At 51.1% G+C, this 22549-nt stretch overlaps 1 protein-coding gene and 1 long non-coding RNA gene across 4 annotated transcripts in view; both read left to right on the top strand.

Annotated features, from left to right (window-relative positions):
• The first annotated feature begins 27 nt into the window (after nucleotides 1-27).
• Nucleotides 28-754, top strand: LOC143168230 (uncharacterized). Its single transcript, XR_012996672.1, has 2 exons — nucleotides 28-149; nucleotides 418-754. It is a non-coding gene; the product is annotated as an uncharacterized LOC143168230 (long non-coding RNA).
• Nucleotides 755-2462: 1708 nt separating this feature from the next.
• Nucleotides 2463-22549, top strand: part of SLC43A2 (solute carrier family 43 member 2) — a 34506-nt gene continuing 14419 nt past the window's right edge. For 2 of the 3 annotated variants that reach the window (XM_076354447.1, XM_076354445.1), the window contains exons 1-8: nucleotides 2463-2479; nucleotides 4382-4578; nucleotides 12079-12268; nucleotides 13298-13353; nucleotides 14111-14187; nucleotides 20539-20631; nucleotides 21470-21603; nucleotides 22043-22245. In XM_076354447.1, the coding sequence (XP_076210562.1) occupies nucleotides 4419-4578; nucleotides 12079-12268; nucleotides 13298-13353; nucleotides 14111-14187; nucleotides 20539-20631; nucleotides 21470-21603; nucleotides 22043-22245 (913 nt within the window). In that variant the 5' untranslated portion in view covers nucleotides 2463-2479; nucleotides 4382-4418. Of the gene's footprint in view, nucleotides 2480-3188; nucleotides 3205-4381; nucleotides 4579-12078; nucleotides 12269-13297; nucleotides 13354-14110; nucleotides 14188-20538; nucleotides 20632-21469; nucleotides 21604-22042; nucleotides 22246-22549 lie in introns of those variants that run through there. The other variant, XM_076354446.1, reaches the window with a different exon arrangement.

The raw sequence follows: 22549 nt of genomic DNA, 5'->3' as shown, positions 1-22549 counted from the left end.
TGTCACGTGAGCCGGTTTGCCCTGGGTACAGCATGTAAATAGCTGACAACAACCCAACAGCCTTCCCTGACGTTGAAACAAGCACCCAGCTTTGAGAAAACGCTGCTGCTGCTGCGAGAACCTTTCATGTTCACGGGCTGAGCTGTGAGGTAGGATGTTTCCCCTGCTTGAAGATGAAGCATCTTCACCCTGTCTGGGCGGTGCAAGGAAAACAAGCAGTGGATTTTCAGCGCGTGGCTGCCCATGCACACGCCTGCAGCGTGGTCGCGCTGGTGTCTTCTTGTTAGGGATGCTTCGGTCCGCCTTTGCCGTGGTTTTAATTCTGGATGCGGGAGGTCTGCGAGCCAGAGCTGGTGGGTGAGGGAGGGGTTAACGTCTTCCCGTGCTGGATCTCTGACTTTCCAAATCCCTCCGCAGTGGTTTGAAGCCAGCCGGTGGGAAGCGGTTCCCGTGTGCAGGTCCTGTCTGTAAGCAAAGAGGCGTCTGCGCTCTCTGCTGGGGCAGCTCTTGGCCTCCTGGAGGCTCGAGCCGTCGCCCACAGCCACGGGGCTCTGTCCCCCATCACCACAGCCTTGCCATCTCCTTTCCCAAACTGTCCGAGCTCTGCCTTTGAAGAGGACCACATCGTTTATCCCCCCCAGTGGCTCCGTCCGAGCCTGCTGAGGACCTCCCTGCATGGCCGGGAAGGAGCTGTCACCTCCCTTCCAGCCTAAACTCACTCCTGGCCAGTTTCTATAAATGTGTCTTTGTGCCAGTGCTGTTCTTCAGCTTCACTTTATTTTTTTTCTCTCCATGATGTTTACTCAGTCCCCAGGTGTATTTATAGATGGAGCAGATCACCTGATTGATAGCTTCTTTTCTCCTTCTAGGATAGGAAAACTGAGCCCCTTCATGCTCTCGCTGTAGCAAAGGGTTCCCGTGTCCCCGAACAGCCTCTGAGCCCTCCTCATGCTCCTTCTCGTCACAGTTCATGTTTCTTGGACGCAGTGACCGGGTTTGGGTGCTGAGGTCTCCCGGGGCCTCGTGCTGTCTCAGCCTTCCTCTACCTCTGCTAAAAACACGGCACCGATCCAGGCTGCCTTGTTTTCGTTGGGATTTTTTTTTTGTTTGTCTGCTTTGGCTTAAATCCACTTTCCAGCTGTTGCAACGTTTGACCCTTATCCGACAGCCGAGGCCAAGGAGTTTCCTCTTCCCAGCCACCGCAGCCTGCCCCTTTCTCAGGGGTGCAGCGGTGGCTGCATGTCCGTCTGTCCGGGCCCTCAGCTTCCGCTGAGCGACTCAGAGATGTTTACCTGCCACAAGCACCGTTTTCATCCTCTTTGGCCGAGAAAAAAATCCCCTATCGTGATTTCCAGGGATATATGGCCACCTCCTCTGGCCCAGGACCTCCCTGATGAGGACTAGAAATCCTGCAGAGGAACGCTCTGCAAAATAATTTAACGTAAGAAGAGGGCAGAGCTCGGGTGCAAAGCCGCTCTCGTGGCTTGCAGTGATTTTACTTTTATTGCACCAAGCAGCTGACTGTGCTCGTGGGCCGGGGCGTCCGGCGGGGCCGTTGCCCCCCGTCCAGCCGCGCCGTGCCGGCGGTCAGCGCAGGCTGCGCGTTGGATGCCTGCTCCCAAAATGCCTGCCCCCCCCCCCCCGCCTTTTAACGGGGGACAGCTTCGCCGCTCCCTCCTCGGGCGGGGGAGCGGGGCGGGTGGGCTTCGCAGGAGGGATCCGGTGCCCGTAGCGGATGAGAAATAACGCGGGTGCTGTTACCGAAATGGCTCCGTGCGCTCGGCCGGGGCTGTACGAGGAAAAGCCGTTCCGCGGCGAGCGCGGTGCGGCTCCCCCGGCTGCCGCCCGGGGCCGGCGGAGACCGGCAGCAGCCGGCACCAAACCCCGCGGGGAATTTCCCGCTGTCCCTGCGGGACCGCGCCGCGCCGGGAGGTGGAGCGGGCGGGCCGGCCGGGCCTCACCCCGCTCCGCGCCCGGCATCGCCTCCCGGCGGTGTCCCGTTTTTCTCCCTTTTCCCTCTTTTTGCCTGGCGGGCGGCGAGTCCCGTCACCGCTCGGGTGTCGCTGTCCCCGGCGGTGCGGGGAGCGTGCAGCGGCGGGGGGTGCTCGTGTGCTTCACGGTTCCCGCGGAGGGTTTCCCCCCCCACCACTCTCCCGCTCTGCCCCGTGCTCAGCGCCGCCGCGGGCTCCGGCCGCGGAAACAACGGTTGTTGCGTCCGGGTGCGCGTGCGGGAGAGCCCAGATGCAGCCCGGTGATTTGGGGGGTACCGGGAGGGGGGGGGGGGGGTACCGGAGGGAGGGTACCGGGGGGGGGTGGGGGGGGGTGTCGGGGTGGCGCGCAGCCCGGCACGCGCCCCGGCGCCCCGCGACGGGCGCGGTGATTGGGCGGGGCGGCGACCAATCAGCGGCGGCGCCTGTTTGCTCCGGAGGACGGATAAAAACCCCGGGTGGGACCGCGGCGGCGCGGCGGAGGGTGAGCGGTGGGTGCGGGGGGGCTGGGGAGGGGGTGCACAGGGATTTTGGGGGGTGCTGAGGGTTTGCGTGGGGCGCGGGAGGGGGTGCACGCGGGGTGGGGTTTGCGTGGGGGCAGAGCGGGGTGCGTGGGGTGCTTTGCATGGGGGAGAGCGGGGTGAGGTTTGCGTGGGGTGGGGGGTTCCTTCCGGGGGGGGGGGGGGGGTAGCGGGGCGCGTGAGGGGGGCTGTGGGGAGGGAGGGGCGCGTTGGGAGAGAACAGGGTGTTATCGGGGGGTTGGTCGGGGGAGAGTGGGGTGCAGAGGGGGATTCGTGCGTGGGAGTGGCATGTGTTGGAGGAAGAGGGGGATTGATGGGGAAGAGCTGGGTGCGTGGGGGTGATTTGTGGGTAGGGAGCAGGGCGCACTGGGGGACCGGTCGAGGAAGGAGAGAGCAGGATGCAGCAGGGCTGTTTTGGGAGAGCTGGGTGCATGGGGTATTGATGAGGGGAGTGCATGGTGGGGGTGGCAGGTAGGGAGAGGGGTGTGTTGGGGGAGAGTGGAGTGCATGGGGGGGGGGTGACCGGTAGGGGAGAGAGTGGGCTGCATCTCTCGCCACAGAGGGGATCTGTGGATCTGTGCTGAGGAAGGACGTGTGGGACTGGGGAGGGGGCATGCGGGTGCAGGGATGAGGAAGAGGAGGCGATGGAGGAAATGCGTCGTGGGCTGCGCTGGAGGAGTGGGCCTGCGCGGTGGGTGGGTGTGCATGGGGGGGCACAGCTGCAGGCTGGCTTCCTGGGGCAGGGGTCTCTGCATCAGCTTCTGTGGCTTGGAGGGTGGTCCTGTCCTCCTGGCACCTTTGCAGGGAGCTGAGCCAGACCCCCCCAAGCAGCCCAGGGCTGGGGCCTCTGCCCTATGGAAAGCTCTGAGAAACTGTCTTGGACTGTGGTGTGTAGCCAGCTGATTTCCCCATAGCGCCTGATCGGGGCTGGGAAAAGGCTCAGCTTGTCTAAAATGGCCACCTGCCTTATGGCCTAGGGTTGGCCCCGGTGCTGCGCACCTCTGGGCTCCCCTCAGCCAGCCAGGTCTGCTCCTGAATCTGCTGCTTGCTCTCCTGGGCCCCAGGGATGGGGACAGGTGGAGCTGGAGACAGTTAATCCGGCTGCAGCATCTGTGGGGCAGCCTGGGGATGCCAGTGTGCTGAGGTGGAGCAGCACGTGCCGTGGGCTGTCCCGGCCAGTGCACCTGGCTGCCTGCACAGTTAGGACGGGGCAGGATGCAGCCTGCCTTGTCTCCCAGCTGGGTGGTCTGGCGGTTAGCAGAAAGTGCTCCTTGATGAGCCGTCTGTGGTATAAGCTGCATATATAGGACCCATGGCACATATAGGACCCATGCTCACCTTACAGAGCAGATCTGTGCTCCTGCATGGGGCAGAGCAGACCTGGTGGGTCACTAAAGCCACCATTAGGGCTGTGGGGCTGCCTCTCCCGTCCCAGCCTCTGCCTGCGAGCAGCTGGGAGTTTGGGGTGCTGGCTGAGGCCCCCTGCTCTGGCACGTGTTTTCTCACTGCTGTACAAATGGGCCACCTGCCCTGTACAGGTGATGAGGCAGTGGGCTCCGGGCACTTGATATTTGCTGCATTTTCATACCTGTTGCTCGGGAAGTGGAACAGAGTCCTTGAACGCTCCTCTGTCGCATGGTGTGTGCACTGGAGGGGCTGCTCCAAGGGCACCTGTGTTCCCCCATCCCTCCAGGTAACTTGGCGAGCTGGTACCTGCAAAAACAAGTTTTACACTTGAGTGCCTTACATTCAGCAGGCAGGTTTGCTTGCGTTCCAATAGAGAGATCTCCTCTTAAACCATGCTTTTTTGCACTCTCTGAGCAGTATGTGCTGTGTCTGTGGACTCACTGGATGTTCTTCTGGTCCCTGCAGGTTGAGACTCTGAACAAGGCCATCTTCCCACGCGGCAATGGCACCCACGCTTGCTACCGCCCATCGCCGGCGCTGGTGGATGGCATTCACAGCCATCTTTGAGAACCTGCTCTTCTCTGCTGTCCTGCTGGGCTGGGGGTCCCTCCTCATCATGCTGAAAGCAGAAGGGTTTTATTCCTACCTGTGCCACGAGTCGGGTAAGGATGCTCTGGAGACTTATGTGAGTAAGTTGCTGCTGAGGTTTGCTGGTACGGTTCCCTGTCTTAGGGTGGTGTGGAACTGGCTAGAGTAGGGCTGAGCTCCAGGTCAGTCCTGGGGTAGAAGGAAGGGATATGCGCTCCTTTCCAAAACCGATGGCATCCTTGTGATGGTGTTAATGTGCCTGTAGTTGCTGTTGCTTTGCAGAGTGATTGGAAAAGAAGCCTTAAAGACATTAGGTACAGCTTTTCTGGACAGCCTTTTCCACTTGGCCATGAGTTCTTCCGCTGTATGGTGGTCCGGCTGATCTCTGCAAGGGAAGGCCTGATGGGTTCTGAAAGATAATGATTTGTGAGGAGGGTGTCATGAGTTTGTAGGAGGAAACTATGGGCATTCTTTCCTTAGTGGTAGGAAAGAAAAGAGCATGGGTGAAAATGAGACTGGGGGAGTCCAGTGCTGCTGTTGAGAAGTTGCGGAAGTAAATGCTACTGATGCTACTCTCCCTCCTCAAACACCTGGGAACGTGCTCAAACCAGGCTGTGTCTCTGAGGGCTTGAGATCCACCTTCTGGCCCAGCCAGAGGAAGCGGTTGTCCGTGTTGCAGACACAGCCTTGCAGGGAAGGAGGCAATCTTGTGGTGCGGGAAGGGTAACCCTGGGAAGAACAACATGTAGGTGGACATATATCCCCAGCCTGGGCACGGAGAGGATTGTGGTCTGGGGAATCCCACAGTGTGGTAGGGTGGACAGCAGAGTTAAAAGGAACCTGAGGGTAAAGGTGTGGCGTGGATTTGGAAAGTTGCTTTAATGACAGAAGGTTTGCATGTGCTCAGAGAAGGGAATAGCAGAGTGAAGAGAGGCAGGAGCTAGGTGTTTGGGCTCTGTCCAGAGATGTGTGATGGTGGATGAGCCCATTCAGGGCTGGTGAGCATGGAGGTGGAGCAGGAAGCAGTAGGGGAAGAAAGAGGTGGAAATAAGAGCATGGACCCCAGAGCTCTCAGTGGGTAACGGCTGAGAATAGCGGGGGAGGTCTGAAATGTGGGGAAACAAAGTCCAAGCAAAAAGTGACTGTGAGTAGTTGTGATGATACTTCGGTTTTGGTTTGGTTTTTTTTTTCCCCTCATTCGTCAGCTGCTTGTTGCGGTCTTCTCTTCTGCTTTGTGTGCCTGTGGGTGGTGGCTGCCTCAGTCTTGCAGAGCCTGGGTTGCTGCACCTGGCAAATATGCACGTGTTTGAGTCTTCTACCAACTCTTGCTTGGCTGCTTAATCTCCTTCCTATCCTTTGCTCATAGTGCAATGCTTCCAAGCGTGTCCGTGCCGCTTAGGTCTCCAGTGGTGCTCCAGACTGCGTGAGGGAGAGTCCTGAGCAGCTGGAGACTGTTTAGGACTTCTGTTCAAGGCTGCTCTGTTCTCGCCAAGCCATGGTGACTTTGTCATGGGCCTGTGTAAGAGATCTCGTTAAACCTATCAGGTGGAGGCTTTCTGCCACCAAGATAAATCACATGATAGGTGATAAGCAAATGCTGACTGTCTCCGAAAGCAGACATTTTCCTATCTGCTTCCTGACATGTGCCCTGCTGACAAGAGCCTTGCTTCACTTGGGGCCCACCTCCTACTCTTTGCTTTGATTGCTTTCAATTCATCTGCCTTTGCCCCAAATCAGTGAGATTCACCTTGGCTTCTCACCCATGTTTGCCAATCTGTGGTCTGTCTGGCTGTCTTTGTGGGAGTGCCTGTGCCACAGATCGCGGGGAAGATGCAAATGTTTGGACAGTGGTGAAATCGCTGTCCTGGGGGCAATTTCTTCGTCCCAGTGACCAACCTGTGCCCTGAGGCAGGAGAACTTAATCGCTGAAAAGAAATTTATGTAGTTAAATGTTCTCGTTGTCCTCAAATATCTGGCCATCACTGCTGAACTCGGTGATGGCTTGTGATGAGCATGGAGGACCAGTTATGCTGGTTTCCTCGTTCATCCATGCTTACTCACTTTCCTTTCTCTGTTTTTGTCCTCATTGTAATAATCTCAGCGATTTGGTAGGGAAGAGTCCTAGTGCCAAGGGTGGGGAGAGCAGACTCCCTCGCAGCTCCCTGCAGCGGTCGCTGAATGACTGGCACCAAGCTGAGTTTGACCTTTGCTGGGATTAGGATGGCCCAGTGGTTGCCTTTCTCAGCATAACCTATTGAATCCTGCAGCCTGAGTGGGTACTTGGCTGGAAGGTTGGTGCAAACAAATTATAACTAGTAGCCTTTGGGCAGTTGTTCCTAATGCTGCTGTGTGCATGTAAGTATTGCAAAAAAAAAAGACTTTTCCTAATGAGCCAAAGGTTCTTGGCAGGGCTTTTCGTTTGTCAGCAAAAGCTCTTGCACTTTGTGATGCCTTCCAACGAAAGAGAAAACTAGACCTTGTCCCTTCTGCAGGCTCGTCTCTGAAGGTAGCAGCAGCTGCCCAGAAAGTGACTGCAATTCATGAAGGGCTCCTTGTCTTCCTGTTGAATCCCCCCCCCTTTCCCTGCCTGCCTTTGGCTTCTGGTATTGGATTTTACTCAGCCACCGTGCAAATGTGTGGGGTCCTCCAGACTCTAACTCGGTTGCATGAGGGTGGAAATGGACACCTAGAAAAAAATCCACATCAAAATAACAAATATTTTTAAAGGAGTTGTGTAACAGGGTTTGAGTGGGGGGGTTGTACCCGTTCTGGGCGGCAGGTTTGGCCACATCCTGAGAGGTATGTTTGAAATTTGCTGACAAGGCGTCTGGTAGTGGCACTTTGTTCCCATTTTAATTTTACTACACTACTACTTGGCCTTTAACCAACTGAAGCAGCATCTTTTATTCGGTGCAAGTGCTGATTCCACAGTCTTTATCAGGATTCGGGCTTTATCAGCTGTTGGGGAACTTGATCTGTTCAGGGTCTTGCATTGCTGCGATGTTACTGGGATTGGGGAGCTCAAGGCTTGGGTCTTTTAAAACAAAAAAAATCTTGAACTTAATAATCTGCTCACAAAGAGCAGAGATAAGGAGCCAGTTGGACAGAGGGCCTTCCTCTAAGACAGGCCTGCAGAAAACCAAAGGGACGATAAACTAATTCACTTACGGCAGGTTAACACGCCTTGACACGGGCATAGGAGGAAGGTGCTGCCTTACAGCTGTTTGCTTTTATTTCTTTGGGGTCTGTGGTGGGGAACTTGCAGTCTGAAGGTCCCTTCCAAGCTGGTAAGATGTGATGATGACTTGTGGAAAGGCTGCGCGTGCAACCCTGTAAACAGGAAAAGAGTAAACGTGGTAAATGTTCAATTTCTACAGGAAACATGCTGTGTTGATTAGCAGCTGTTGGTAGTATTGGAGAGCTGCATGGGAAGGTGCCGGCCCCAGGTGAGAATTGCTGCAAAATGAAACCGCAGCTGGGGAGAGAATGGGAGTTTTAACTGGAGACTGTACCTCAGTTACCAGGCTTTCAGCTGGGTGCCCAGAGAGGGGGTCCTGGAAGTGCAAGTGGATGGACAGGCAGAGAGGGAAACCCGAATAAATTGCATTTGCAGTGGTATAAAGTAAGAACATCTCCTCCCAGTTCCCAGAAGTATGACACCATCCTGAAAAGAGAAAACATGTTCTTATGTGGGCAGACTGCAGATCAGTTGTTTGCACATGTCTTTCACTGTGATTTTTTTTTTTTTTTTAACCAATGCTCCCAGACTCTTTGGCCCTGATTTCTTTCTCCCTCTCCCCTCTTTTTTTTTTTTCTTTTTTTAATTAAAAAAAAAAAAAAAGAAGGAAGGTGAGGCTGTGCAGGCTGTGTCCCACAGAACTATTGCCAGGGCGGCTGAGGGTGTCTTGCCTGCTTGGCTCAGTCTGATCCATGAAACAAGATGAAAGGAAACCTCTCTGCTGTCTGAGATGGCAGTCACTCTTGAAAAAGCCAGACTCGTTCCTCTGGTAACATGGTGTGTGCCTGGGATTTGAAGAGGTCAGCAAAGAGTAGTTAATGATTGACCCTCTCATGAAACCTACAGCACTTAATTTGGGAGAAAGGATGACTAAATGTTCCAGTAACAGCCTGAACAAATCCCAGTGATGAGCTTGACATAAATGATTACCGAGGCAGCCTTCCTCTCACCTAAGCTGTCATTCTTTAAATAGTAACTTGAACTACTAATTGGGCAGTAGAAATCCTGCTGCTTGTAGGGGGAGCGCTGTACAAATAGGCAGTATGTTCTTGTAATTGCTGATAAAGACTTGTGGCTTCTTCTAGCTTGACAGTGAGACAGTGGTGAGCATACATGGACTGCGCCTGTGCTGCTGGCTTACCCAGGTGGCACTCTTGCATGTAGACCTGGCATGCTTGCATGCAGGTGGACTTGGCAGGAGAATTTGGGGAGGGCACCACTGTCGGCACAGAGACAGCCCTTCCCCAAAGCACTGTTGCAGATGGAGCCAGGCACGTAGGAGACTTTCCCCAATAGTGTGGTGTGCACTGATCTGGAACAGGATCTGAGCTGTGATTGAGGGAAACTGCTGTTTGCTGTAACGAGGTGCATTAGGTAGGTGAGTAGTTAGGCAGGTTCTCTGCCCATTAATCTCCTCCTAGGTGCATGTCATATGTTACCACTTGCTCTCCTGTGCTGGTGACCTGCTGGCACATGAATCTGTGCTCCCCAATGAGACTGCTCTCGGCTGGACCTTGTGCCTGCTGCACACACCTGCAGCCCCTCCAAAATGTTCTATTTATGGAGGTGGCTCAAAGGATCATAGGATGTCAGGGTGCCAAGGGCTGCTCAAATCATTTCCATTACGCCTCAGTGGATCTTCTCTTGTTGCTCAGGGGCTGCTTCTATTTTCACAAACAATTTGTATTTCCACATAGCACTGTTGCCTGGCCCCTCCTTGGAGCTGGCGATGAGCAGCTGTAAACAAGGTGGCTGGTACAAGCAGGGACTGAAGTTTTGTGCCCTGTTCCCAGCCTTCCTGGCTGCAGCAAGTCTTCAGAGAGGGCTGGGTTTCCTTGCTGTTTCCGAGCTGTGTCCTCTTTGCCTCCTGGTGGTGTTGCTCATCATGCATGCCATCGGAGGGTCTGTTAGCAGGCGTATGCTGTGGGAGCTCCTTGGGGTTATGTTGCAACTGTACACGTCAAAACATTAACAGTAATTCATCTCATCCAGTTTTAAATGCTGAATACTTCTGTTTTGTGATCTCTTTGTGGGGAGGGTTGACAGGCTCTTTAACGTGTGCGGCCAGAAGTTACAAGGTCGCTGCACTGTCCATGTCCCTCCACCCTTTTTTCGCTCCACAGCTGAGCTATCTCTGTAGAGTGCTGACACAGGGAAACCACTACTACTTTGTCACTCTTTTTTTTCCCCTCCTTGTTTTCCTGAGTTTAACCTCTCACCCACATCTGTTTCCTATGAATTTATCTTTATGGAGAGCCCAAAAAGCCTTGATGCTGTGGGTGAAGCTGTGTGCCTGTGCCTGCCTCATGGAGATGTCGTCAGAAGTCAGTGTTTAAGATCCCATGCCACACCAAGAGGAGATTGTGAGGGAAAGATGGATGAAAACGATTGAGAAGGAGTGTGAAAACTGCAGAGAGCCTCCCAAGTCTGTCCAGGACTGATTTCTAAGGATGTGACTTGTGACTTGGGAGCCTCAGGCTGGAGTGCTGTCCTCCCTGCAGAAGTGATGCTGATGGGATGTGTGGCCTTTTGGGGATATCTCTGTTGCTTACTCTGTCTATCCATGACTAGCAGGGCAAGAAAAGGGACAGATTAAGTTATCAGTCAAGAGCACATGGCAAAGGGAAGGAAGAAACAAACAGTCATCACCGCCCACAGGCGGTTTGAGACCATCTTAGTAAAGGTGTTGGTGAGAGCAATGTAAATGGAGAGAAATGCCGTGCGCCTTCCCTCGAGTGCTGGGAGGGAACAGAGGAAGGTTTGCAGGCAGCTCGTAAGCCTCAGATATCAGCGTCTGAATTCCTGCTAATATCTGATGTCTAGGAGGTGGAGTGTGATTTGTTTGCAATGGACACAAAGCTGGGGGGGTTGTTTTGGCCAGCTAGGAGGACCAGGGTGAAACCAGTAACTGTAACGGTGCTGAGGCTTGGGTAGAAGAGAAGGAGTTGCAAAATGGGGCTGTGTGATCTCCAGAGACGCAGGGAGGGCGAGAGCAGCCAAGGGGATCTCCTCCACAAGCTGCACCAAGTAGTGAATGTGAAGTCACTTGTATGTGAGGGATTCCTGCTAATTAACTAACTAACCAGGGCTCACTGGCAATCTCTGGTCTTGCTTCATGTGGATGGTTATGTAGGTGACTTCTCTGTCTATTCCTCCTTTAATATTGAACTTTTTCAGATCAATTATTAAATATGGAGGAGAACATTTTATGTCACTGGCTTGCGGCAGCAGTAAGAAAGCAAGTGCTTTGTCATACCAGCAAAGGTTACTTATAAGTCAGATAAGCACTGGGAGAAGGAGAGGTGGAGTGCACTAGAGTTCTGGGTTAATGAAAGTCTAAAGGTACACGTGCTCGCTTGAGGAGTTGTAAGCCACCTTGGGATAAGCTTGTAACAGGAGCAGAGCTGACATGAGGCAGTAAAACTGCTGCTGCAAAGAAAAGGGAACTTCTTCTTTCCTTTTTGTTTTTTTCGAACTGTCCTGTTTCTGTCTCTGTTACACAACGTGGGCTCTGTTCAGCGTGGGAGTTTGCATGCAGAGTTCCTCGTGTAAGGGCAAGAGCAGAAAGCTGGAGATATAATTGATCTGTATGGCCTAAACCCACTTGGAAAGAATAGAAAATGCTAATTTCAGGGCAAAAGTTAAAGATGCATCAATCCTTTAACAAACGGAGAAGGCAGGTGAGCTGCCAGCCCTCCTGGGAACAGGGTAGTTAAATCCAGGAAGGATTTTTCAGAGCCAGGGCAGTCAGGAAGCAGGGTGGCTACTGCAAAGCCATTCCTCATCCCGACGCCCGCAGTGAGGGTAGGAAGCTTTTCGTTTGAGCAGCCTGTTGCTCTGTGCCAGGCCTTGTCAGCCCAGTGTCTGGACCAGAAATAACTGGCTGTAGTTACCGCTCCCAGTTTAGTTAGGGAAAAGATCTGTGAGAACATGCCAGTTGTAGATTAAGAAGACCTTATTTTTGTATTAGTCCCTTCAGGTTCTGCTAGGTTTAGTCCCCTGTAATTGCCAGGGCCTTGCTGTATAGTTGTTTTCATAATTAATGAATCTCTGTCCTTAGGTTGTTACCCTGCTGCTGCTTAGGATACTTGTCCCCTGGGTGCCTGCTCATCCTTTTCCTGCTCCCAGCTGAGCTCATCAGGTTTCCCTTGTCCTTCTGCTGCTCTTCTTTCCCTTCTCCATTTCTCACTGATTATAATAAAAAATGGAGTGTGGAGGGTGTATGCCCGGTGTGTTGTGGCACCCTGTGTGCAGGGCTTTTCTCTTCCCTCCTTCCTGCAACGCTGCAAGCCTCATCCTAACACACTGCAATGATGATCCTCTACCATCCGTGTAGATAACGCCACCAGCAGCCCTGAACACGAGAACAGCACAGCTTCAGAGCACAAATGGCCTTCTTGCAACGCCCAGGATGAAATGCTGAACTTGGCCTTCACCATTGGGTCCTTCCTGCTCAGCGCGATCACGCTGCCCCTGGGAATTGTCATGGACAAGTATGGCCCTCGCAAGCTGCGGTTGCTTGGCAGGTTGGTGTCCTGGGCTCCCCGGGTGGGCTGAGGGGTGAATTCACACGTTGGCTGGGGCAGATGGGTGCTGTTTGGGTCCTGTGCCTGTTGTGGGGTCCCTGCAGCCTCAGGAACTGTATGAGGGATGGGACTGGGATCTACTGGGAGCTGCTGGCCATGCACAGGGCACCAGAGCAGCTCTGGGATGATTTCGGCCAGCACAGTGAATTGCTTCATAAGGGAAGGGCCTGGGACTCCATGTCCACACTTCAGCTCTCCAGTGTTGCTCTGTGCTCCCTGGCCAGATGGAGCCTGGAGGAAGAGCAGAGTCATTTGTGAGTCACGGAGGGTAGCTTTTTCCTTGAGCTGGGAGCTATGTCCTGAGAGGCACAAAACCAAGATGTTACATCATCGTTTGCAAGCTGGGGAGTTAACTCGGGGATAAACATGTCCTGCCTGCCTTTTCTAGGGCCCTTCTCTGCCATGTGGTGTATGTTGCTTTCTGCCTCAAATAGCAAGGTTGTTAGCTGCTTCTGTCATGGCATGTAGGGATTAGTGACTTGTTGGGCACAGGGGACCCCAGCGCTCCTGAATTTTAATGCACTGAACCGTATCAGAAACCAAACTGGCCTGTAGGCAGAGTGGGAAAAACAGGGCAAGACCCTGACTCAGACCCTGCCAGAGAGGAGCAGGTAAAGGCTGTGAGTGCTGTGACCACAGCTGGGTCTCAAGACGAAGGCTGCTGCTGTCTTTCGTCACTTCGAGGTGAGGGCTGGCAAAGCTCTGTGCTGGAAAACCAGTAGGGAATTTGCGTTCAGCAAGAGCTGTGTCAGTACTGGGAGGAAAGGTTGCTGCCTCAGCCCTTGTGCAAGGTTTGTCTGTAATATTTGGGTATTTCCCTGGATTTTTCTTAGCAAGTCGCCAGCTTCCCTCCCTCTCACAGAAGTTATACCATGCTTGCTTAACAAGGTGCTGAGGAGGTAGAAGCATATGTAATTTACTGCACGTAAGGCTATCTGTAAGAAACTCATGGTTTTGATTCCCTTTCAGCGCCTGCTTTGCTGTGTCCTGTGTGCTGATCGCGTATGGTGCCAGTAACCCAGACTGTAAGTAGGCATTTCTCTGCTGAGCTGGGAGGGCTTTGCGGCTGTGGCTTGGGTTTTCTGGGGGAAGCCGACAAGCGTGCATGGCACTGCATGCTCTGACTGTCACGCCTCCAGACTGTCACACCTCCAGTGCTGTATTGGGGTCTTGCTGAGGACACAAGGCAAGCACCTGCTGGCCTGTGGGAGCTAAGTGGCTCTGGGGAGGGCTGGTGTTTCACAACCCTAAGTGGAGAGCGTAGCAAGGGCCAAACATCTGAGATAGCCAGCTCTCTCAGCTTTGCGTTTGGGCAGGGCCACGTCCTGTAAAGGAGCAATTCCAAACAAGTTCATGGCTTTTTCAGCATTGGGAAATAGGTAATAGCACAGGATGTGTAATCGGCTTTCTCACCAGGGATAGATGGAGCTTGCTTCTCAAGACCAGATAGTGAGGTGACACTTTTGAATCCAGTTCTTTCAAGTAAATCTTCCTTTTAAGACCCATTCAGACAAACTGCATCAGCAAATCTGTTCATTAGAGAAAAGAAACCCTTCCATCCTGGAGAGAGATGATCCCATCCTGAACTCTGGGAGGAGAACCCTGGCCCTCCCGCTCTGTGTGGCTGGGGAGATGGGTGCTGGGTCAGGAACAGCGTGGCACATCCTGAGGGTGTTGATTCACTGAGGTTTTTACAGGACCAAAGCCCTCAGGGCTCTGTCTCCTTCGCTCTCCATCCCAGTAAAAGCTAAAGGCATCTTTTTTTTTTTTTTATTGTTGCAGCTCTGTCTGTGCTGATATTCATTGCGCTGGCTCTGAATGGCTTTGGTGGGATGTGCATGACCTTCACATCGCTTACGGTAAGTGAAGAGTTATTACCTGATTCCATTTTATTCCTTACTATGGCTGTGAGCTGGGCTAGCAGGAAAGAACAAAGTGGATCTTTTGCCTGTGGCTTGAATAGCACGTGTCTTTGGCAGAAAGGGTCAGTCACTCTTTTACCTGAAAGGCTGAGTACTAGGTGGTTATTCTAAGGCTTTTTTTCCCCAGTCCTCTTTTTTTTTTTTTTTTTTTTTTTTTACCTGCCCCTTGCATCTCAGGTGAAGGTGGGGGAAAAAGAGGAAGTGTTTTTGTCTAGGACTCAAATTGTCATATGCCTGTACATGCAGTGCTCAGCTACCTGGCACAGGCTGAACATGTGTTCGCGCTGGATTTAGCATTGACATACTGCAGGAAGAATCAGCAGGGCGCGAACCCTTGTCGCTTTCTGCAAGCGCAGTTTGCATCTCACCCCAGGAAAATGGTTGTTCTTGAGCACAAAAGCTTTTGCTCTCAGAAGGGTGAGAGTCCCTTCCAGGTTTCCTTAGAAATGCTGCGTTGTTGAATGCACCCGGCTCCACCTGCGCAGCCCGCTTAGATCTGTTTAGTCCATGGATTGTATGGCAAGCATTGGTCAATGACTGTCAGCTGGATCTCTCCATTTTGAGGTTCTTTTTGCCTGGAGACAGAATCAGTATCGTCTTCCAAGTAGCTGCTTTATTTTCTACCTCATTACCCTGATTCTTGTCAGTGTGGCTGAAACAGGGCTGGGTGGAAAGTCTCCCAGAAAACGGTCTGGGAAGCACTGATGTTTCTTGAGCTGTGGTTAAAAACTGTCAGATTTGGACTGCGTTACCTTGAACTTGCTGTTGAAGTAAAACTTTCTGTTAAGGTTACCTCTAATTTAACGAGGCTCAGACACTGGCTGAACTCCTGAGACCTAAATTTGGCAGAGTCTGGGTTTACAGATCATTGCGTGTACTGTGATGTTGCTGCTGCTGTTGCTTTCATATATTCAGAGCTTTCAAAACTCTGTGCAGATGTTGGTCTCTCCTTCGTATGTAGTGTTCTTCACTGCAAGCCTTGGCTGTGGTCCCAAAGAACTGTGGGGCAAATTGTCATCCTGCCACACTTCAAATAAAAGCAAGGAATTGAGGAGCCCATCAGTACTGCTATAGGAGAGGAGAGGATTCCCATCCTGCTGCTGCCAGTGTTGGTTATTGTCTCTCTGAGTGGTTATTAAGGGGTCACAGATTATTTTAGAGCCACTTGTGATGGGAGGGCAAGGATAGGGCAGAAATATATTGGATGTGCTGTACTGTGGCTTTTAACACCAGAAGAAGCAAGCAAAGCCACTTATTGACACCTTCATTAGCGAGCCAGTTCCACAGCACTAAGGAAGTACAGCGGCAGGAAAAAGGTCAAATCTTCTAAGAAGAGATCCAGGCCTTGAGGAGGTCTGGAGCAAGCAGTGATGCTCTGAGTTCACACAGGCAGACCTCAGGTGGAGCCCATCCCCTCCAGACAGCAGTGTGTTTTGTAAAGAGCTGAGGTGGCTTCAGGCCTGACTTCTCAAATCCAGATTCAGATGTAGCTGCTTGTGCCTCCCTGCAGAGCTGCACAGAGGCATTTTGGTACCTGAGGCATGTGAATGTGATTAAAAATAGTCTAAAGTGGGAGGGAAGCAGTTCACCTGCATCACAGCGCAGCTGTGGTGGTGACTGTTAAAAGCTGGTGTATTTTGCTCATTGGCAGCTTACTGTTTTGTCCCTGCGTGGTTCTGCCTGCAAGCTGGGGTGCTCACAGTTGGTGTGTCAAGAGCTGTCTTCTGCAGTGACGTGGTGATCTCTTGTGGGTCCCTTTCACCTGTGGCCCATGCAGGCAGGGAGGGACATGGGGATGACAGGTCCATGGCTTGCAGGCTCCAGGTGACGTGGTTTGCGCGCACTGTGCTCTGCGTTGTGCCCAGGAGAGGCTGAATTAAGCGCTGAAAGGGGAGACTCAAAGACCTTTTTAAGGACGTTCATTACACAGAGGCGGTGAGCACTAATCAACTTCTGGTGCCAAGTAAGCTTGTTCTGGCTGACACAGGCACTGACTGCCGAGCGTGCACGTGCACGCACAAATCAAAGCAAGGTGACTTCCTTCTCCTGCCAGCTGTGAGTGACCTGAAGCACTCCAGGAAATGGGTCAAAGCCACTGGTGCATGAGCTGGTCCTCTGCCACCCCAGGCGGGTTACAGCTGCTGCTTCATAGCAGGGTGGCCGTGAAGGGAGCCCCTGCAGCGTGAGGGGTTGGGATGATCCCTGGGTGGTGCGGCTTATGGGGCTTCATCGGGTGTTGAAACCTCCCGGGACACCTGCATGCGTGGGCATGGTGTGATCTGATGGGAGGGCAGGAGATGGGGATCCTCAGTGCCTGTGCAAGGGATACACGGGATCTCTGACGATTACAGCCTGGGACAGTACTTCACGAAGCTTTACCTCTTGGGTTTAAAGCCTTTTTCAGTAACAAGTCCCCAAGGTATCATGAAAGCACACGGCAAGCTGTGGAGCCAAAGCAAGCTGCCGTTCCTGGGTGCCTTGCTTTGTGGCTTGGGGAGGAGGGGGAGTGAGCGAGTTCCCAGTTCTGGGAACAAGGTCAGACTGTGCCTGTTGTTAAAATGCAGAGGGGAGATTTCTGCCTCGTGACTTGGTCTTAGCCAATATAAGTGAAGATTGGAAATGGAAACAGATCTGTGTTGGTGGCTCTGACAGCAACACAGGAATCTGGCGCTGGTTCCGCTCCGAAGCGATTTCATGCAAAGAAATAAACATGTGTGATAAATTACCACAAAGAGCCTTTTATAGATTGTTTTCTGTCCTGTTTTCCTTTCAAAGAACTACAGCTGCTTTGCTCTTATTTTCTGCTACAAACAGGGCCCTTTAATCAGAGCGGGGGGGCATCTCTGTGTAGGGAATCTTCTCTGCTCGGAAATATTAGGAAAACTTAGGGCTCTGTGATCTTTTGTTTGTTGGAGAATGGGAACAGGAATTTCCATATGCTTTGGACAAAGCGGGCAGTTTGAGGCTTTCCTGGAGAACATATTTTTAGTGTCTGTATAACTTCCAAATACATCCCTGATAGGGAAAACAAAGTTTAGCTTGAACAAAAATACCATTCTCCAGTAGTCTAGTTCTCAATCCCTTGACTTTTTCCACTGTTCTTTCAAACAGTCCTTGCAAGAGGAGGGAAACTGGGTTTGGTAATACTACTGTGGTATCTCTTGTATATGGATTGTCTCCAGGAAAAAGCTGAAAAAATTATAAAAAATGACCAAAGGTCTTAAACTCACTATAGGGCAGATGAGAAAATAATCTGCAAGAGGAAATTATTTTATCAGTTTAGGATTGCATACCTGTAATAAAGGACTCCAGGAAAAAACAGTTATGGTATGGCAAAATTAAGTTAGTATCTTTCAGAGGGGGCATAAAGTTACTAATACATTGAGTATTATTGACCTTTAAATAGAAGGCGTAAGAGTTTCTGTCACTGTAGGTCTTGCGGAATTGGGGCTGTCATACCTGAATGGGCAGAAGTTAGTGGAGGAGTCCCTTCTGGCCTGCAGGGATAAGATCAGAATGAGGATCAGATCTTTTTGGTGGCAGAAAAACCAAGAGCCCACTTGCTCTATGGCTTGGTTTTTTTCTCTATGGTTCATCTTTTTCCAATGCTTGCTGCTATAAAGACAGCATGAAAAATAGCTTAGTAAATATTGTGTGTTATTTTAGTAGCTGGTCTTTAGATGAGACCTGCACAGGCATTGCCAGTGCTGGCACTCGCTGTCTCAGAGCTTTTCTGTCTGGGTATGGACTGCTTTTTCCCTTTGCCTCCCCTCTACCCCTCCAGGTAGTCTCAGATTTCTTTTCCTCCCAAGTGCTCAGTGTTGGCACTTTCTGCTTTGATTGGGTTGGATAAGACCTTAAATCTCCTATGTCCAATTCTTTTTAATCTAGCTGCTTGCTTGGTGCCAAATATCATTTTAGGAAATCTCTAGCCCTTCTAGGACTTCTGTCCCCATCGAGGCAGAAGCAGACTTGGGTTTTCCCAGACATGACTCCTTGCTTTCAGGCCTGCTCTATATCTCCAGTAGCTCTCGGAGCAGGAGGATCCACCTGGGAGTTACTTGTTTGCTGTATGAAAAAGGCTTTTTGTGATCTCTGGGGCTCTGGGGAAAACCAGCCTGAGCCAAGAAGCAGCTGTGTTTGTGGAGCTCTTGCCCTGCTCCGAGCTTCCCAGCAGGAGCAGCTGTTTGTTGTAATTTCTGGAGATTATTTTAGGTTTGGGGTATTTGAGATTAAATGAATGCCCTGCCTGGTGATAGTGATTAGCCTTTTTGCAACCTGCAGATACTGTATTCTGCAGATGCTGTTTTCTGGGGTGTATATTTAGGCCACTGCTTCCAAGGAGAGATTTTTGTGCCTGGTAACAGACCTTTGGATCCTTTGCTGTTTCCTGTCTGCAGCTCCTGAAAGCAGCCTGTTGGCAGCTCTCCCGCATGCAGGGATCTGGGGATGGGTGTGGGGATCCTCGCTGCAGAGGAGTGCAGCGTTTTCTGCCTCCGCCATGTGCGTCTGCTCAGGGTTCACCAGCATCATCAGGCTCGGCACATCATTGCTGCTGTTCCCTGGCTGGGGTTATCTGAGGACCTGGAGGCTGCACTGCATAGGAAGCTCTGCAGTGAGACAGAGGGGTGATAAACAGCCAGATGGATCCTAGAGTGTTCCTGCACAGGAATACTTGTGTTGTAAACACGCTGGTCCTGCTGTGACACAAGCCAGATTTGCTTGCCTTATATGCTACTCCTGGGAAAGATGGATTTGTTTTGCAGCGGTGAAAGGGGAATGTGATGACAGCATTTGCTTGCTCAGACTCGGTCTAATATTCTCTGAATCATTTTGTTCAGCAGCATCTTTAAACAGATAAAATGCTGGTTATGCTTTCAGTCCTAAGGGCACCTGCAGTGTCCTGCTTTGAGGCCCTCTGAGGCTGACGTGGTAGTGATGCCCAAGTGAATTTGGGGAGTAAGTGACCCAAAAAAGGAGGTGGGAGGGAAATCTGTCTGCCTGCAGCAGAGTCTCTGCCCGTTGACCAGCTTCAGGAAGTTATCGGTTGAGCTCTCTGTAGCCTACAACTTCAAAGCTTCTCCCTGTAATTTCCAGTTTGCAGGCCATCATTAGTTAGCGATGGAAACTTGTTCACTTCTGGTTGTTTAGAAAAACGGGGAGTTCCTCCTTTCCCAGGAGAGTGGAAAGGTCTCACAGCTCTTTCTGCCTGCTCCGCTCTGCTTTTGGGTCCTGAGTGGAAGCAGGGGCTGGACAGCCAGCCTGGGAGTGCTTTTGTTGTTGAGGTGGCAGAAGTGGCTGCTGTGAGCTGCTTCTAGCTGCCCCTGCCGAGAGCTTTGCTTTCCCAACAGATCCTTGCAGAACCAGCCTGGTCTGCTCTCAGAAATGCCATCACACCTGATAGGAGCCCAGGCAGCGAAGTGGGGTGGGTGGCAGGGATAGCAACGTGAGGTGCTGTTGCCTGCTTCTTGCTGCAGAGTTCAGCAGCTTTGTAGCTGCATCGGGCAATAAAGCCTTGGATATCTAGTATTTGTGATTGCCTTCCTGCACCTAGCTCCAGGCTCATGTGCTTGGGCATCTGAGACATCCAACTGATGGAGAAATGACCAGCTTTAGCTCCTCTTGTAGAGAGAGTATGCTTTTACAGAAGGAGCCAGGGACCTAGCTGGAAATGGAAATGCAAACAGCAATGCAGTTCGTGTTTGTCTGTTCCTTCTTGTTGTAATAGGAACTTTCTGGTCTACTGCAAAGATTTGGGTGCTGACCCAAGGTGCATAAACAAACCTGGCAGTTCAAGGTGCAGGGTATGTTAAAGACTGTGCAGCAATCACAGCCTGTGTCTAACAACTCTTGACTAAAAAGAGGGTGATATGTAAACATCTTGGGCACGTATTTTTTGGAGAGGGAAAGAGGTGGTGGCTACAGACTTGGGGGTAAGGAACTCTTAAAGAAAGCACAAGGGCTGGAGCGAACACTCCTGTGTTAAAGATAACCAATGCAAAGTATGCTGTCAGTCTGGAAAGCAGCAGTGTAATTAAGCACATAAATCTTGGATTGTGGATGTTCCCTGACAGTGGAGACACCAATGCAACCTGCAGAGCAATATCCGGAAGAGCTAAGTCATTCTTGAGTAAAACTGGCTGCTTCAGATTCTGGTATTCAGAAGTCTTAATCCTAAATGCCAGATTTATGTCTGCCATTAGCTTTATGTCTTCTCAAGAAAGCCTCCTTCCCTCTTCTTCCCCTCTCTTGGCAGCAGCCTGTTTCAACGAATTTTTCTTTCCCCAGCTGCCCAACATGTTTGGTGACCTTCGTTCCACGTTCATTGCTCTGATGATTGGCTCCTATGCTTCCTCTGCTGTGACTTTTCCAGGAATCAAGGTGAGGCCGTGGGATCATGACTCATGACTGGTGGTGTTGTGCTGGAGTCTTGCACCATTTAACAATAATGTGGCAAGAAAGAGGGACTATTTGTTAAAGCACTCTTTTAGAGATGTGCATTTGCAAGGTTCAGTTCCTGTCTGTGTTAAAGATTTCCCAAGTGACTGCCTCAAGAACGCAACAAATACTGCAAAGAGAACGGTCTGTTCGCTAATAGACAGTAAAATTTTAACCATGCTAAGTAAAAGTGAAAAACTGAAGATCTTTTTTATGAAAGGTTGCTTTTTAATCTCTAAGGAGTGTATATGTATGTATTTTTAATACACATCTGTATATTTAATCTGTGTGATTGTCACCAATGGTTCGCTCTGAACATAGTTCAGAGCTAGCAAACAGCACTGAAGGGACAGAAGAGATGGTCGCTTGGGCTCCCTTGGTAGATCACTAGTGGTTCTGAACCAGAGGTGTTTCATTGCAGAGTTAGCATAAGGGGAATATAGTAAAGGTAAGCCAGTCTCAAGCGTGCAGGGAAGTTCCTGCTGGCTTTCCAGGGAGAAGGTCCTAGATGAAAACCATTGGCAGTCATCTGCAATACAGCTGCATGCTATTCCAGCTGGAGGTCCTGTTGTTGTTGCTATAGCTGCTGTTAAAGATGTGCATATACATCTCTTTCTAAGCCTGCATGTCACAAAACTGTTTTTTGTTACCACTTGAGTTAAACCCATTTTAAATGTAGCATGTTGTTCTTTCCCACAGCTTCCTCTCAGACCTCATTCAAAGAATATTGAAGTATCTTTCTGCTCTTACAGCCAAAACCATATTCCCTTGTGATTTCCAGGTTATATATGACTTTGGGGTCTCCTTCATCCTTATTCTGCTTGTCTGGGCAAGCTGTGCAGGACTAGTTTTCCTCAACTGTTTCTTCAACTGGCCACTGGAGCCTTTCCCAGGACCAGAAGACATGGACTATTCGTAAGTGTCCTCTAGATTGGCCTTGAGGGCTAATCTCACTCTTAATCCTCTGGAAAGTGCTGGCACGGCTAATTTAGAGGAGTGGACAGGGAACTCCCTTGCATGTTGTTTATTGCTGCCACTTCTTAGATTGAGGATTTATGTCTGCCATTAGCGTTATGTCTTGACTGGTGAATATCTGCGGAAAGTGGAACTTTCCAAAGTGTAGGAATTATGAAGGAAAAATGATCTGTCAGTAGTCATAAGTATTTCTATATTGACCTATGCCAAATTGGCACGGAGGAAGTATCTCTCTGTGCTCTGGATCCAGACCATTTGTGGGTTTGTAGATGGAAACTAGTGCCTTAAATCCACACATAGCCTTTCTGACTCCTGCAACTTTGCTGCCTCTGATTCCTCACCCTGTGTTGCAGCCTTCATGCTCTTTACTGCCCAACAGGGTGAAAATAAAGTTCAGCTGGCTGGGATTTGACCACAAAATCACTGGGAAACAGTTTTACAAGCAAGTAACGACTGTGGGGCGCCGTCTCAGTGTGGGGAGCTCCATGAAGGGCCCCAAGGAGCCGACAGCCTTGCAAGAGAACAACAAGCTCTGTCTGTCTACGGTGGACCTAGAAGTGAAGTGCCAGCCTGACAATGCAGGTGTGGTTCCATGAGTGCCTCAGGGATGCTTGTGCTGGCACAAGGCTGTCGGCCTCTGCTCTGCTCCAGACCTGTTTATGAGATAGTGATACGTGATCCATGCATTGCCAGGGCCACACGCCAGCCACCATTATTTAAATACAACTTCAGTTATATAAGGAATCCTGTCCTTGTATACTTGTCTAAAGACACCATATGTCGTTGCCGATGGTGGGGACAACAGCATGGGTAACTGGTGTGGCTGTGGAAGGACAGTGCAGTTGGTCACTGCTGTCTCTTAGGTAGACTGTTGCCATCATGACCA

Source organism: Aptenodytes patagonicus, chromosome 17 (assembly GCF_965638725.1).
Source record: "Aptenodytes patagonicus chromosome 17, bAptPat1.pri.cur, whole genome shotgun sequence".
NCBI classification, from domain to species: domain Eukaryota; kingdom Metazoa; phylum Chordata; class Aves; order Sphenisciformes; family Spheniscidae; genus Aptenodytes; species Aptenodytes patagonicus.
Note: the sequence above shows the minus strand (reverse complement) of the source record. Positions and strands in the feature narration are given on the sequence as shown.